General features: G+C 47.3%; 1 protein-coding gene across 1 annotated transcript in view; it reads left to right on the top strand.

Annotated features, from left to right (window-relative positions):
• Positions 1–18,327, top strand: part of LOC126456789 (acylcarnitine hydrolase-like) — a 62,757-nt gene that overhangs the window by 20,210 nt on the left and 24,220 nt on the right. The window contains exon 6 of the mRNA XM_050092575.1: positions 12,691–12,820. Coding sequence (XP_049948532.1) covers positions 12,691–12,820 — 130 coding nt within the window. The remainder of the gene's footprint in view (positions 1–12,690; positions 12,821–18,327) is intronic.

Here is an 18,327-nt window from a genome sequence, read left to right as displayed (position 1 = left end):
TAAAACAATTCATCTATCCCTTCTGAAAAACTGTAGTTACTTTCATATCTCGGTAGATTAACAGATTTAGGATATTTATCATGCGACAGAATACATGACTTTTCACAAGTTATCGTTTGAAAAAAAAAAACACGTTTCGATATCTTGAACCGTTTACGAAATTAGCGGTTGATACAACCACACGGTTTACGACGAGCAGGACGAAGTACCGGTCGCGCCGCGAGCAACCCGCGCGCGGTCACGGCACAGCCCATCCGCCAACATATCATTCAATATCTGGAGAACGGTGATAGCTATCGATCTGATCTCACCTTTAAAAACAATTTCGATATGTTGACTAAATTTTATACGCAATAATGTATTACCTAAAATGAACTGTACGCAAAGTCCACGCAATGCGTTTTTATCTCTGCACACTCATTCAAATTTCGTGTAAAGGTTTGCGTAAATGCGATACAGCAAGTAACCACGACGAATAACGAAAAGAAATTCGGTCCTTTATCGAGAGAAGATATCAGGCTGTAACATGACCAAGAATCAAATTTTTCTACCGAATAGTTTCCTTGGAATCGGATGATAAGTATTTCATAGCTGCTGCCGCGGCCGCGCCAGCGGTTCGGCGAAAGTTCGTGTGGCCCGGGGTTCCGTACCTGACGTCACGCTCAGCGCGTTCTGTGATTGGCGGCGCGCACCTGGAGCGCGTCACGCGGCAGCGGAAGCGGTTCGACACGGTCAAACCGCGACGCAGAGCCCGCCGCGCCTTGCCGCTGACGCCATTTCCATGGCAACCACGCCGCTGACGCGCGGTTTTGACGCGCGGCAGCCCTAGTGGGAACCGGCCTTAAATCTGGTACCGCGCGCCGCGGAATTTGAATCCGCGCCAGACGTCATGGACGTCGAAGACCCCTAGAGGTCTCTGCACCATCGCGCCGTAAGCTGTGGCGGCGCGCGCCTCCTGGCCCGCTTTAAGTGTGAGGGCGCCACAGCGGAACACGTGGTCCCAGCCGACAATAGCGGCGCCCCCGATAGCGTGCTTAAGCGCCTGCCTCTCGCTCAGCCAGCCATTCTAACCTCGCGTACGTCGGTTTACACCTCGCTGCGCGCTAGACAGCTTTCTTCCTTGTTCTGTGCACGAGTGGACGTGTTTGTTTCCTTGTGGCTCCGTTGTTCGATCTTGTTGTACTCGTTCCGTCCTACGTTGGTCGTGTCCGTCCTCTCCCGTTGTGTTGTTGTTCGCGGGCCTCTGGGCCTCTCCGCGGGTCCCGCCGCGCCTTCCGCGACCGTCCTGGTCGAAGTTACAACACTAAATAACTTCAGGTGAGGTTCTGTTATTCTGACGTTGTCATCCTGAATTTGTGTCAGGTCTGTAACTGTCTTGTTGTGAGTAGCGGATGGGCGCTTAGAGAGAGTTGTGGCGTTAAGTGTTGTTAAGAGGCGAGTGAAAAAAGGGAAGGTGTAACGAATACGAATCTGAAAATATTTAAATATCGAATCTTGACTGGGAATTTTCCTAAATATTTACCTCTGAAATGTAATGTTTGATGCTTTTAGACTCGGAAGAACTCGTTTTACTGCGAAAGTTGCTGTAAATGTCACATTCTAATTTAGAAAACGAAATCTAAAAAGAATATAAATTGCAAAAGTCCCGTGAATTCCTTCGAAAAAATGGTCAAACTAGAAACTCCGTGGCAGATTAAAACTGTGCGCCGGATCGAAACTCGAATTCCTGCCTTTCGCGGGCAAGTGCTCTACCAATTCAGCTACCTAAGTACGAATCACGATTCCTCCTCCCAGTTTCACTTCCGCCAGTGCGTCGTCTCCTATTGTGCAAACTTCACAGGTCTCCTGCGAAACTCGCTCGACTAGCACTCTTGGAAGAAATGATATTGCGGAGACATGGCTCACCCACAGCCAGGAGGATATTTCCAGAATGAAATTTTTACTTAGCAGCGGAGTGTGCAGTGATATGGAACTTCCTAGCAGATTAAAACTGTGCGCCAGACCGAGACTCGAACTCGGGAGCTTTTTAGTTCTGGAAATGCCCCCACTCTGTAGCTAAGCCATGTCTCCCCAATATCCTTTTTTTTCCAGGAGTGGTAGTCACGCAAGTTTTGCAGGAGAAGTTCTGTGAAATTTAAAGGTAGGAGACGGGTTATTGGTGGAAGTGAAATTGTTTGGAGGGCTCGTGATTAGTGTTTGGGTAACTCAGTTGGTAAAGCATTTGTCTGTGTAGGGCAAAGGACCCGAATTCGCGTCTCTGTCCGGCACACAATTTTAAACTCCCAGGAAGTTTCATCTCAGCGCACACTCCACTGGCAGAGTCAAAATTTCTTTGTGAAGGGTCAAACGGATTGTAATACTGGTCACTCATGTGTTTAAGAATGCTGCAGTATGACGAGTTCCAGAAAATAAACACAGGGCGGGTTCGAGACCATCTTTTCACACAAGCGACTTATCATTTGGCACTCCCATACTTCTTCTTTCCGTCATAAACTTTCAGCCGTGCCAGTTTCCACGGCTAGCTGTGATACTGACTAAATACGAGTGTTGCACTATGGCGGCCTTCTCCACTCGGCACACCAAGTGTCCACTACAAACTGTGATATGCCCTGTGTAGAGATGTTAACAGTTGTGGTTCCTCTGGTGCCCTCTCCGCGTGGCCACCTAAGCGCCCTTTACAAACTGTGATACGTCCTGTACAGAAATCTTCCAGTTACGGCTCCTATGGGGCCCCTCTGCGCTTGGCGCCCCAAACAGCGACTTGTGTCTCTTGGGCCTTAAATTGGTCCTGCGTAAGGATAATCTCCTGCCATTGGGCAAGTGTACAATTTATAATTCCCCCTGTAGTTGCACTTCACACACATAGGGATTAACCTGCTTTATTTTGGTTGGTCGAAGCCTGGACACTCGCATCTCACCAATTACAACGTTTAAATTCGTAAAACTATCTAACGAAATCCTATACGGACCTAAGTCCATACATACCCCAAAACATACGTAAAGGTACATTCGAGGGATCTTCAGTAAGCACTGTCACTGAACCGTTTCCTTTCCTTAAGTGCTTACCTGCGCCATCTCTCCATGTGCCATTGAATTACGTACTAATTGCTAATCACTGCAAATTTCACAGCGATAGCTCTGTGAGTCGAAAGTTGAGTGTTGGCACCCTTTGAGAGTGGATGTATTCTATGATATGCTCTAAACATCTGCACGGCTGATTTCCGTGAACAGCGCTATGCAATAAAGCTTTGTGTTCGCTGTGGCTAAACCATGTCTCCGCAATATCCTTTCTTTCAGGAGTGCTAGTTCTGCAAGTTTCGCAAGAGAGCTTCTGTAAAGTTTGGAAGGTAGGAGACGAGGTAATGGCAGAAGTAAGGTTTTGAGGACGGGGCGTGAGTCGTGCTGGGGTAGCTCAGTTGGTAGAGCACTTGCCCGCGAAAGGAAAAGGTCCCGAGTTCGAGTCTCGGTCCGGCACACAGTTTTAATCTGCCAGGAAGTTTCATCATCACTGTTGATGAAACGTGGTTGTACTGTTATGACCCAAAGATGAAGCAGATAACCACAGAATGGGTGCAACATGTCAACCCCCACCACAAAGAGCACGAGTGCAGAAGTCGGCCAAAAAGGCTATGGTCATGCAGTCACTGCAGATTACTGTAAGAACGTCCCGAAGTGTCTGGTGAAGGATCGCATTTCCAAAACATGAAGGAACCTCATAGGGCGATGGAAGCTTCATCACGACAATTACAGGTTTCATTTTAGTAACGCTGCTATAGAGCTCCTGTCATAAAAACGCATCCCGCATATTTATGGTACCCTTCCGCCTTACAGTCCCGATCTGGCTCCGTGTGGCCATTTTCTTAACTGCAATGAAGAGCCAAAGAAACTGATAATATCGTGTATGGGCCACGCAAGCACGCAGAAGTGCCGCAACACGACGTGGCATGGACTCGACTAATGTCTAAAGTAGTGCTGGAGGGAACGGACACTACGAATCCTGCAGGACTGTCCATAAATCCGTTAAGATTACGACTGGGTGGAGATCTCTTCTGAACAGCACGTAGCACGGCGTCCGAGATATGCTGAATAATATTCATGTCTGGGGAGTTTGGTGGCGAACGGAAGTGTTTAAACTCAGAAGAGTGTTCCTGGAGACACTCTGTAGCAATTCTGGACGTGTGGGGTGTCACATTGTCCTGCTGGAATTGCCCAAGTCCGTCGGAGTGCACAATAGACATGAATGGATGCAAGTGATCAGACAGGATGCTTACGTACGTGTCACCTGTCAGAGTCGTATCTAGACGTATCAGGGGTGCCATATCCCTCCAACTGCACACGCCCCACACCATTGCAGACCCTCCACCAGCTTGAACAGTCTCCTGCTCACATGCAGGGACGCCATGATGTCTAGTGGCTCTGATTGGAGCACGTGCTGGCGCTACTCAGTACTGAATGTCCACAGTCGCAGTGAATATACAGGTCTGTAATGCTAATCATTTGTGTAGTGTCGTGTCCCTGATCGGTGGAATTAATTTCATTGTAATAACGCCTCTCAGTTTTGTTGTTTTGAAGTTTCACTTTTTCCAAACAGTAGTGTAGTAAGGAGGTTCAACAGGATGTTACTTGCATTTGTGACGCAGAGATGAAGAGGCTTGCTCAGAGTAGACTAGCGTGGACAACTGTATCAAAACAGTCTTTGGACTGAAGACCAGAACAACACCTAACAGCTAATGGACGTTTTCGGTCAATAGAGAGCGCTTGATTGAGTTTTCAGCTTCGTGATTGAAACACAGCTACCACTCAGAGATAAAATAAGGGAAAGAGAACACAATACTACTGTCTAAATAAATTGAATATAACAATCATTTTTCCCGTTACTGAGACTTTATATGCTCTTGCGCTTGACAATGAGTTAGTCGGCTTGAAACCGATTGGTGACAACGTCTTCTTCATCAGTATTTAGCCAGCAAAGAGAGCAGTGGTTTTGACGTAAAATTCCTTTCAACGTACTTTGGAGCAGTGCCTATGATTAATTTGCAGACCACTCCACAGCGACATATTGAGTGAGGGATTTTGATGTAAAGACTGGCATCCGACCTCCAGCTAAATACCTGTAACGTAATGCGCGCAAAGAGACGAAAAGGTCCCATACTGCTTGGCTATACGATCGGCAGTCGATCACTGCATTCATCCACAAACACCGAACATCTAGGAATATCTGTCAAGCTGGAACACTCAAACAGATCCGAGAAAGGCAGATGTTGGACTGAGATTTCCAGGAAGGAAGGGCAGCGATCACTCCTGAAGAACCGGAATTTTACTGCAGATCGATTTCAGCCACAAAATAGTCATCATCAGTGCATAAAACACCTAATGTGGTCACATCGACGTAATGCTCAGGCGCGTGTAGACCACAGTTTGAATACAGAAATACACATTGCAATCATTACAAAATATACAGCTATTGGGACCAAAGTGGTCGATATCTTAACATAAAACAGTGGTCGGAGTCTAATACAGACGCTTTATATTAGATTTGGACAACTTTGGTTCCACTAGTTCTGTCTTTTGTTATGACTGCTATATGTATTTCTGTATTCAAATTATGGTCTACCTGCACCTGAACTTTATGTCAATGTGTCCACACTAAGCGCTTTATGCTCTGATGATGACTATTCTAAAGTTCGAGTCCTCCATCGGGCGTGGGTGGCTGTGTTTGTCTTTAGGATAATTTAGGTTAAGTAGTGTGTAAGCTTAGGGACTGATGACCTTAGCAGTTAAGTTCCATAAGATTTCACACACATTTGAACATTTTTATTCTGTAGTTGAAGTCGATCTTCAATAAAATTCAGATTGTTCACGACTGATCGCTGTCCTTCCTTCCTGAAACGGTCGGTGCACAACGGGAACTTATGGAACCCAATATGAATAAGACTAGGATTTATCGTAAGAATTCTGAAGAAGTGTAATTTTTGCACGGAAGACGTCGTTTGTAGATTGTACTTCACCGACAGAGGCGATAGTTTACAAAACCTTCATTGGACAAAGTGTCGAGTTCTGCTTGTCTTTACGGGTCCCGTAAGAGGTTAGATTATCGAAATAGAAAGTTCAAAGAAGAGCTGCTTGCTTCGTGAGCAGATTGTTTATTGAACTCGAGAGCTTCGAGTTGCTCCTCGAACTCCAGTGTGATGCATTACAAGAATAGCGGCATGCTTCACTAGAGTCAATATGACTAATGATTATATGGAGCGTTACTCTCAAAATGCCGACGGCCTTGCGCAGTGGTAGCACCGTATCCCGTCAGTCCACAGAAGTTGAGCGCTGTCGGGCTGGGCTAGCACTTGGATGGGTGACCATCCGGTCTGCCGAACGTTGTTGGCGAGCGGGGTGCACTCAGCCCTTGTGAGGCAAACTGAGGAGCTACTTCATTGAGAAGTAGCGGCTCCGGTCTCGTAATCTGGCATACGGCCGAGAGAGCGGTGTGCTGGCCACATGCCCCTCCATCTCCGCATCCAGTGACGCCTGTGTGCTGAGGATGACACGGCGGCCGGTCGGTGCCGTTGGGCCTTCTTGGCCTGTTTCGGGCGGAGTTTAGTTTTACTCTCAAAATCCGAAGATCCATGTTTTAAAAGGAACCCAGACGCACATTGCTTTCGCCAAGTTGTAACTTCCGTGATGCCCACGAAGGCAAAAGCAGACAAATTCGGGCGAATACAGTGGAGTACCGATCATATTTCTTCTCGTGCACCATCCGTGAACTGAATGTAAGGGAGGGGGTGGGGGGGGGGGGGGGTGATTCTGGCCTAACGTGTACATCTATATCTACATCTACATTTATACTCTGCAAGCCACCCAACGGTGTGTGGCGGAGGGCACTTTACGTCCCACTGTCATTACCCCCCTTTCCTGTTCCAGTCGCGTATGGTTCGCGGGAAGAACGACTGTCTGAAAGCCTCCGTGCGCGCTCTAATCTCTCTAATTTTACATTCGTGATCTCCTTGGGAGGTATAAGTAGGGGGAAGCAATATATTCGATACCTCATCCAGAAACGCACCCTCTCGAAACCTGGCGGGCAAGCTACACCGCGATGCAGAGCGCCTCTCTTGCAGAGTCTGCCACTTGAGTTTGTTACACATCTCCGTAACGCTATCACGGTTACCAAATAACCCTGTGACGAAACGCGCCACTCTTCTTTGGATCTTCTCTATCTCCTTCGTCAACCCGATCTGGTACGGATCCCACACTGATTAGCAATACTCAAGTATAGGTCTAACGAGTGTTTTGTAAGCCATCTCCTTTGTTGAATGACTACATTTTTAAGGACTCTCCCAATGAATCTCAACCTGGTACCCGCCTTACCAACAATTAATTTGATATGATCATTCCACTTGAAATCGTTCCGCACGCATACTCGCAGATATTTTACAGAAGTAACTGCTACCAGTGTTTGTTCCGCTATCATATAATCATACAATAAAGGATAGTTCTTTCTATGTATTCGCAATACATTACATTTGTCTATGTTAAGGGTCAGTTGCCACTCCCTGCACCAAGTGCCTGTCCGCTGCAGATCTTCCTGCATTTCGCTACAATTTCCTAATGCTGCAACTTCTCTGTATACTACAGCATCATCCGCTAAAAGCTTCCTCTGTCACACACCGTTTAGTGGCTATCGGAGTGCAAATGTAGGTGAAGATTGTGGCTGATGCTGTTTGCCATTATCCGTTCGTCACATACGTTCGTTAAGACTGACGGTACTGCTGATGCTACCGGAGGAGAGTACGTTATGTGCTGGCACTATGTTTCGCCGTCTACCTCCTAACTTAATAACCAATAACAACAAACTCTGCAGCACACTGCGCATGCGTTTATCAGTGACATCTGTACCATGCAATTACAGTCAAGAGATCTGAGAGCCAAGCTGCGCCAAGTGCATAAACTAAGAAAGCTAGCACGGGGCCACGGACTACAAGAGTACATAAATTTATAAACTCTTTCTTGTTCTTATTAGTTTTATACCGGCCAAGGAACTACACTCCTGGAAATTGAAATAAGAACACCGTGAATTCATTGTCCCAGGAAGGGGAAACTTTATTGACACATTCCTGGGGTCAGATACATCACATGATCACACTGACAGAACCACAGGCACATAGACACAGGCAACAGAGCATGCACAATGTCGGCACTAGTACAGTGTATATCCACCTTTCGCAGCAATGCAGGCTGCTATTCTCCCATGGAGACGATCGTAGAGATGCTGGATGTAGTCCTGTGGAACGGCTTGCCGTGCCATATCCACCTGGTGCCTCAGTTGGACCAGCGTTCGTGCTGGACGTGCAGACCGCGTGAGACGACGCTTCATCCAGTCCCAAACATGCTCAATGGGGGACAGATCCGGAGATCTTGCTGGCCAGGGTAGTTGACTTACACCTTCTAGAGCACGTCGGGTGGCACGGGATACATGCGGACGTGCATTGTCCTGTTGGAACAGCAAGTTCCCTTGCCGGTCTAGGAATGGTAGAACGATGGGTTCGATGACGGTTTGGATGTACCGTGCACTATTCAGTGTCCCCTCGACGATCACCAGTGGTGTACGGCCAGTGTAGGAGATCGCTCCCCACACCATGATGCCGGGTGTTGGCCCTGTGTGCCTCGGTCGTACGCAGTCCTGATTGTGGCGCTCACCTGCATGGCGCCAAACACGCATACGACCATCATTGGCACCAAGGCAGAAGCGACTCACATTGCTGAAGACGACACGTCTCCATTCGTCCCTCCATTCACGCCTGTCGCGACACCACTGGAGGCGGGCTGCACGATGTTGGGGCGTGAGCGGAAGACGGCCTAACGGTGTGCGGGACCGTAGCCCAGCTTCATGGAGACGGTTGCGAATGGTCCTCGCCGATACCCCAGGAGCAACAGTGTCCCTAATTTGCTGGGAAGTGGCGGTGCGGTCCCCTACGGCACTGCGTAGGATCCTACGGTCTTGGCGTGCATCCGTGCGTCGCTGCGGTCCGGTCCCAGGTCGACGGGCACGTGCACCTTCCGCCGACCACTGGCGACAACATCGATGTACTGTGGAGACCTCATGCCCAACTTGTTGAGCAATTCGGCGGTACGTCCACCCGGCCTCCCGCATGCCCACTATACGCCCTCGCTCAAAGTCCATCTACTGCACATACGGTTCACGTCCACGCTGTCGCGGCATGCCGCCAGTGTTAAAGACTGCGATGGAGCTCCGTATGCCACGGCAAACTGGCTGACACTGACGGCGGCGGTGCACAAATGCTGCGCAGCTAGCGCCATTCGACGGCCAACACCGTGGTTCCTGGTGTGTCCGCTGTGCCGTGCGTGTGATCATTGCTTGTACAGCCGTCTCGCAGTGTCCGGAGCAAGTATGGTGGGTCTGACACACCGTTGTCAATGTGTTCTTTTTTCCATTTCCAGGAGTGTATTTCACTGCTCTATAGTGTACCGACAAACTTAACCACTGGAAAGTTGTTAATAAGTTCATATAACATATTATAACACTAACTGTATATTACTTACGGTATCACGTTTGATGCACTATACAGGGTGGTCCACTGATCGTCACCGGGCCAAATATCTCACGAAATAAGCGTCAAACGAAAAAACTACAAAGAACGAAACTTGTCTAGCTTGAAGGGGGAAACCAATTGGCGCTATGGTTGGCCCGCTTGATGGCGCTGCCATAGGTCAAACGGATATCAACTGATTTTCTTTTTTAAATAGGAACCCCCATTTTTATTACATATTCGTTTAGTACGTAAAGAAATATGAATGTTTTAGTTGGACCACTTTTTTCGCTTTGTGATAGATGGCACTGTAATAGCCACAAACATATGGCTCACAATTTTAGACGAACAGTTGGTAACAAGTAGGCTTTTTAAATTAAAATACAGAACGTAGGTATGTCTGAACATTTTAGTTTGATTGTTCCAATGTGATACATGTACCTTTGTGAACTTATCATTCCTGAGAACGCATGCTGTTATAACGTGATTACCTATAAATACCACATTAATGTAATAAATGCTCAAAATGATGTCCATCAACCTCAATGCATTTGGCAATAAGTATAACGACATTCCTCTCAACAGCGAGTAGTTCGCCTTCCGCAATGTTCGCACATACATTGACAATTCGCGGACGCATGTTGTCAAGTGTTGTCAAAAACATGGCTCTGAGCACTATGGGACTTAACATCTATCTTCATCAGTCCCCTAGAACTTACAACTACCTAAAGCTAACTAACCTAAGGACATCACACAACACCCAGTCATCACGAGGCAGAGAAAATCCCTGACCCCGTCGGGAATCGAACCCGGGAACCCGGGCGTGGGAAGCGAGAACGCTACTGCACGACCACGAGCTGCGGACTCCAGGTGTTGTCGGTGGATTACGATAGAAAATATCCTTCAGCTTTCCCCACAGAAATAAATCCGGGGACGTCAGATCTGGTGAACGTGCAGGCCATGGTATGGTGCTTCGACGACCAATCCACCTGTCATGAAATATGCTATTCAATACCGCTTCAACCGCACGCGAACTATGTGCCGGACATCCATGATGTTGGAATTACATCGTCATTCTGTCATGCAGTGAAACATCTTGTAGTAACATCGGTAGAACATTACGTAGGAAATCAGCATACATTACACCATTTAAATTGCCATCGATAAAATGGCGGCCAATTATCCTTCCTCCCATAATGCCGCACCATACATTAACCCGCCAAGGCCGCTGATGTTCCACTTGTCGCAGCCATCGTGGATTTTCCGTTGGCCAATAGTGCATATTATGCCGGTTTACGTTACCGCTGTTGGTGAATGACGCTTCGTCACTAAATACAACGCGTGCAAAAAATCTGTCATCGTCCCGTAATTTCTCTTGTGCCCAGTGGCAGAACTGTACACGACGTTCAAAGTCGTCGCCATGCAATTCCTGGTGCATAGAAATATGGTACGGGTGCAATCGATGTTGATGTAGCATTCTGAACACCGGCGTTTTTGAGATTCCCGATTCTCGCGCAATTTGTGTGCTGTTGGTGTGCGGATTAGCCGCGACAGCAGTTAAAACACCTACTTGGGCATCATCATTTGTTGCGGGTCGTGGTTGACGTTTTACACTTGGCTGAACACTTCCTGTTTCCTTAAATAACGTAACTATCCGGCGAACGGTCCGGACACTTGGATGATGTCGTCCAGGATACCGAGAAGCATACATAGCAAACGCCCGTTGGGCATTTTTTATCACAATAGCCATACATCAATACGATATCGACCTTTTCCGCAATTGGTAAACGGTCCATTTTAAAACGGGTAATGCCGCGCGGGATTAGCCGAGCGGTTAGGGCGCTGCAGTCATGGACTGTGCGGCTGGTCCCGGCGGAGGTTCGAGTCCTCCCTCGGACATGGGTGTGTGTGTTTGTCCTTAGGATAATTTAGGATAAGTAGTGTGTAAGCTTAGGGACTGATGACCTTAGCAATTAAGTCCCATAAGATTTTTTTTTTTACTTTATTGTTATTTTAAAACCTGTACAAATCAGGTAGGCTGGCAGCGGCACACTACGCCGCTCTTCAGCCATAGTGTTTACAATAGTATAAGAACGGAGAATGATAATGAACATAGCGACGGGCATAAGAGAGAGGTCACAGAGACACAAAAAACACGGAGTCGTTCACACGTGACGATAACAACACTGAAAACACAGTGGCACGGCGCACAGAACACTGATGAATCCGACGGCACAAGTGAACGTAGTAGTGGAACGGCGGACACCAAAAACACTAAACGACGTCACACACACGAGACACAGAAGGCGATGATCTCCGGCGCGCGAATGTTCACTATGCGTGTGCGAGTCCGGGGTCCTGCCAAGAGAGGAGGAGGAGGAAGGGGAGCGGGAGAGCGAGAGGGGAGAGCAGAGATGCCACGGGCAGGGGAGAGTCCCATAAGATTTCACACACAATTTGAACATTTTTTGAACACGGGTAATGTATCACGCAGCAAATACCGTCCGCACTGACGGAATATTACGTGATACCACGTACTTATAAGTTTGTGACTATTACAGCGCCATCTGTCACAAAACGAAAAAAGTGGTCCAACTAAAACATTTATATTTCTTTACGTGCTACACGAATATGTAATAAAAAGGGGGTTCTTGTTTTAAAAAGCGCAGTTGATATCCGTTTGATGTATGGCAGCGCCATCTAGCGGGCCAACCTTTGCGCCATCTGGTTTGCCCCTTCAAGCTAGGCGAGTTTCGTTCTTTGTAGTTTTTTCGTTTGATGCTTATTTCGTGAGATATTTGGCCCGGTCACTATCAATGGACCACACTGTATAGTAAGAAGAAACCAAAATGAATCAAAATGGGAACTATTTACAGTTATAGACTACAGCTTTTGTAATAAATGCCGAGCGACCGCTCCGGTCGCAGGTTCGAATCCTGCCTCGGGTATGGATGTGTGTGATGTCCTTAGGTTAGTTAGGTTTAATTAGTTCTAAGTTCTAGGCGACTGATGACCTCAGAAGTTAAGTCGCATAGTGCTCAGAGCCATTTGAACCAATAATAAATGCCGTATTATTGGCACAGTAGCTGTAAATAAACTGGAGTACATAGCATTTAAAGCCGGATTACATGCAAGTCTTATGCTTGTACAGATGTTTACGGACCTGAACAACGGTGAGCCGTGCGACACGACTGTGCACATCCTGAGCGCTACTATGGAGCAGCCCGTCTTTTACTACCAGTATGCCTACACCGGTCGCACCGACCCCTCCGTCGTACCAGGTGAGTTGTTCTGTATCATACTTTTCGTCTCGATCTCCACTGCACTGTGAAATGTGGTAGTATAGACGCTGCCTGCATCAGAACGGTGAACGAACCCAGCCTTTAACTAGAACTAGGGATCCCTTTTAATACCTCAATCACACTTTTGCATGCAACATCGTCTTCACTATCATCAACTTGACTTTCATATAAATTATCTTACCTTCTTTCTCCATGTGTTTTTTTTTTTTTTCATCAGTCTACTGACTGGTTTGATGCGTTTGATGCGTTTGATGCGGCCCGCCACGAATTCCTTTCCTGTGCTAACCTCTTCATCTCAGAGTAGCACTTGCAACCTACGTCCTCAATTATTTGCTTGACGTATTCCAATCTCTGTCTTCCTCTGCAGTTTTTGCCCTCTACAGCTCCTTCTAGTACCATGGAAGTCGTTCCCTCATGTCTTAGCAGATGTCCTATCATCCTGTCCCTTCTCCTTATCAGTGTTTTCCACATATTCCTTTCCTCTCCGATTCTGCGTAGAACCTCCTCATTCCTTACCTTATCAGTCCACCTTATTTTCAACATTCGTCTATAGCACCACATCTCAAATGCTTCGATTCTCTTCTGTTCCGGTTTTCCCACAGTCCATGTTTCACTACCATGCAAAGCTGTTCTCCAGACGTACATCCTCAGAAATTTCTTCCTCAAATTAAGGCCGGTATTTGATATTAGTAGACTTCTCTTAGCCAGAAATGCCTTTTTTGCCATAGCGAGTCTGCTTTTGATATCCTCCTTGCTCCGTCCGTCACTGGTTATTTTACTGCCTAGGTAGCAGAATTCCTTAACTTCATTGACTTCGTGACCATCAATCCTGATGTTAAGTTTCTCGCGCTTCTCAAAAAAATGGTTCAAATGGTTCTGAGCACTACGGGACTCAACTGCTGAGGTCATTAGTCCCCTAGAACTTAGAACTAGTTAAACCTAACTAACCTAATGACATCACAAACATCCATGCCCGAGGCAGGATTCGAACCTGCGACCGTAGCGGTCTCGCGGTTCCAGGCTGCAGCGCCTTTAACCGCACGGCCACTTCGGCCGGCCGCGCTTTTCATTTCTATTACTTCTCATTACCTTCGTCTTCTCCGATTTACTCTCAAACCATACTGTGTACTCATTAGACTGTTCATTCCGTTCTGCAGATCATTTAATTCTTCTTCACTTTCACTCAGGATAGCAATGTCATCAGCGAATCGTATCATTGATATCCGTTCACCTTGTATTTTAATTTCACTCCTGAACCTTTGTTTTATTTCCACCATTGCTTTCTCGATGTACAGATTGAAGAGTAGGGGCGAAAGGCTACAGCCTTGTCTTACACCATTCTTAATACGAGCACTTCGTTCTTGATCGTCCACTCTTATTATTCCCTCTTGGTTGTTGAACATATTGTATATGACCCGTCCCTCCCTATAGCTTACCCCTACTTTTTTCAGAATCTTGAACAGCTTGCACCATTTTATATTGTCGAACGCTTTTTCCAGGTCGACAAATCCTATGAAAGTGTCTTGATTTTTCTTTAGCCTTGCTTCCATTATTAGCCGTAAGGTCAGAATTGCCTCTCTCGTCTCTTTATTTTTCCTAAAGCCAAACTGATCGTCACCTAGCGCATTCTCAATTTTCTTTTCCATTCTTCTGTATATTATTCTTGTAATCAGCTTCGATGCATGAGCTGTTAAGCTAATTGTGCGATAATTCTCGCATGTGTAGTAATCATAAACTCATATTTACAGTGCTACTTTATCCTACTTCATATACCAGGTGATCAAAAAGTCAGTATAAATTTGAAAACTTAATAAACCACGGAATAATGTAGATAGAGAGGTAAAAATTAACACACATGCTTGGAATGACATGGGGTTTTATTAGAACAAAAAAAAAAAAGTTCACAAAATGTCCGACAGATTGCGCTGGACAACAAAACGTCAGTGACTGCGCATGACAATCGTGTATAAAAGGAGCTGTAATGAGAGAGAGAATCAGATGCGCCAGCAGTCGCAGCATGTTGACGTTACCTGAAAACGCGCTTTTAGTGCAGCTGTATTATCAGAATGGGGAATGTGCTAGTTCAGCGTTACGATCCTATCGCCATAGGAAGGGGATTCGAAAGGGTAAAGAGGTCCGTTGACAAATGCAGCTGTGGCGAGAATGATTTCGAAGTTCGAAGCCACGGGTTGTTTAGACGATAGACCCCGTAGTGGCCCACCGAACACAAGGTGTAATGCTGCTGAGACAGTTCAGGAAGAAATGGAGACTGTAGCGGGTTCGTCTATCCACGGGGAAGTCAGCGCTCGTGCAGTCGCACGTCGCACCGGCATTCCATACACTACTGTTTGGTTGGCACCTAGACGTACCCTCAGATGCTATCCGTACAAAATCCATCGGCATCATGAACTGTTACCTGGCGATTTAGTGAAGCAGAGGGCAATTGCGGTGTGAGCGTTTCAAAAGATGGCAGAAGATGACGATTGGTTGAGTAACGTGTTGTGGACCCACGAAGCTCATTTCACGCTCCGAGGATCTGTCAATGCCCACAACTGCAGAATTTGGGCTACCGAAAATCCTAGCACTTTCGTGGAAACTCCATTGCACGACGAGAAAGTCATGGTATGGGTTGGATTTACCACATCTACCGTTATCGGACCTTTTTTCTTCGAGTAAATGCGTGATTCTGGTTTTGTAACTGCTACCGTGACGGGTGAGAGGTACGCCGATATGTTACAGAATCGCATCATCCCCAGCCTGGCTGATAAACACCTGCTGGAACGTACGATCTTTATGCAGGATGGCGCTCCACCCCATATTGCTAGACGCTTGAAAGATCTCTTGCACACGTCGTTTGGTAATGATAGTGTGCTCAGCCGCCACTTTCGTCATGCTTGGCCTCCCAGGACCCCAGACCTCATTCCGTGCGATTATTGGCTTTGGGGTTACCTGAAGTCGCAAGTGTATCGTGATCGACCGACATCTCTAGGGATGCTGAAAGACAACATCCGACGCCAATGCCTCACCATAGCTCCGGACATGCTTTACAGTGCTGTTCACCACATTTTTCCTCGACTACAGCTATTGTTGAGGAGTGATGGTGGATATATTGAGCATTTCCTGTAAAGAACATCATCTTTGCTTTGTCTTGGTTTGTTATGCTAATCATTGTTATTCTGATCAGATGAAGCGCCGTCTGTCGGATATTTTTTGAACATTTGTATTTTTTTGGTTCTAATAAAACCCCATGTCATTCCAAGCATGTGTGTCAATTTGTACCTCTCTATCTACATTATTCCGTGATTTATTCAGTTTACAAATTTATACTGGCTTTTTGATCATCCGGTATACTATTGATATTTGAAAGTTGTTTTGAAACTTTCTGAGTTCACTTCAGTGCGGTATTGGTTGTGCTTTGATGCTTTTGATGTTTTCTTTTAGGACTGTTGTACTTTTATGATGTTTTAAATAAATGTCTCGTTTTAAAATTGCATTTGATGTTTTATGACCAGCAATGTTGAATAGTACTGGTGAATACAGAGGTAGCCAGTTCGAGTCCTGTTGGTGAAAATACACTCCTGGAAATTGAAATAAGAACACCGTGAATTCATTGTCCCAGGAAGGGGAAACTTTATTGACACATTCCTGGGGTCAGATACATCACATGATCACACTGACAGAACCACAGGCACATAAGACACAGGCAACAGAGCATGCACAATGTCGGCACTAGTACAGTGTATATCCACCTTTCGCAGCAATGCAGGCTGCTATTCTCCCATGGAGACGATCGTAGAGATGCTGGATGTAGTCCTGTGGAACGGCTTGCCATACCATTTCCACCTGGCGCCTCAGTTGGACCAGCGTTCGTGCTGGACGTGCAGACCGCGTGAGACGACGCTTCATCCAGTCCAAACATGCTCAATGGGGTACAGATCCGGAGATCTTGCTGGCCAGGGTAGTTGACTTACACCTTCTAGAGCACGTTGGGTGGCACGGGATACATGCGGACGTGCATTGTCCTGTTGGAACAGCAAGTTCCCTTGCCGGTCTAGGAATGGTAGAACGATGGGATCGATGACGGTTTGGATGTACCGTGCACTATTCAGTATCCCCTCGACGATCACCAGTGGTGTACGGCCAGTGTAGGAGATCGCTCCCCACACCATGATGCCGGGTGTTGGCCCTGTGTGCCTCGGTCGTATGCAGTCCTGATTGTGGCGCTCACCTGCACGGCGCCAAACACGCATACGACCATCATTGGCACCAAGGCAGAAGCGACTCTCATCGCTGAAGACGACACGTCTCCATTCGTCCCTCCATTCACGCCTGTCGCGACACCACTGGAGGCGGGCTGCACGATGTTGGGGCGTGAGCGGAAGACGGCCTAACGGTGTGCGGGACCGTAGCCCAGCTTCATGGAGACGGTTGCGAATGGTCCTCGCCGATACCCCAGGAGCAACAGTGTCCCTAATTTGCTGGGAAGTGGCGGTGCGGTCCCCTACGGCACTGCGTAGGATCCTACGGTCTTGGCGTGCATCCGTGCGTCGCTGCGGTCCGGTCCCAGGTCGACGGGCACGTGCACCTTCCGCCGACCACTGGCGACAACATCGATGTACTGTGGAGACCTCACGCCACACGTGTTGAGCAATTCGGCGGTACGTCCACCCGGCCTCCCGCATGCCCACTATACGCCCTCGCTCAAAGTCCGTCAACTGCACATACGGTTCACGTCCACGCTGTCGCGGCATGCTACCAGTGTTAAAGACTGCGATGGAGCTCCGTATGCCACGGCAAACTGGCTGACACTGACGGCGGCGGTGCACAAATGCTGCGCAGCTAGCGCCATTCGACGGCCAACACCGCGGTTCCTGGTGTGTCCGCTGTGCCGTGCGTGTGATCATTGCTTGTACAGCCCTCTCGCAGTGTCCGGAGCAAGTATGGTGGGTCTGACACACCGGTGTCAATGTGTTCTTTTTTCCATTTCCAGGAGTGTATTTACGTAGTCAATACTAGCAAGCGGAAGAAGTGTGATGTTGTACAGTTTATGATTACTAGGCTCTGTGTTTAAGTTCTGGGTTAAATTCCAAATATCCTCTCAATGACTTCTGGAGTAAAAGCTTGTGATATACTTGACAGTGACTTGTCTGTCACATGCGATGTTAATCACAGAGACCCTTGCAGATACTGTAGAGGAGTATGCTATGTGCTGGCTTAGGGTTTCAGCCTCTCGCTTCTCTCATAACCATCAGACAAAAAAAACTGTGTGTTCTGCCTTACCGCACGTCTTGTCACGGGGGAAGCCTCGTCAGAGAGGTCCACCGCACGAACATCTAGGAAAGTGCCTTCCACTGATGATGAAATGATAATGAGGACAACACAATACCAAGTCCCTGAGCGGAGAAGAATCTCCGACCCAGCCGGGAATCGAACCCGGGCCCCTTGGCGTGACAGACCGCCGCGCTGACCACAGCTACTGGGGCGAA

The sequence above is a fragment of the Schistocerca serialis genome, chromosome 1 (assembly GCF_023864345.2).
Source record: "Schistocerca serialis cubense isolate TAMUIC-IGC-003099 chromosome 1, iqSchSeri2.2, whole genome shotgun sequence".
In the NCBI taxonomy this organism is placed as follows: domain Eukaryota; kingdom Metazoa; phylum Arthropoda; class Insecta; order Orthoptera; family Acrididae; genus Schistocerca; species Schistocerca serialis.
This window is presented reverse-complemented; position numbering and strand designations above follow the sequence as displayed.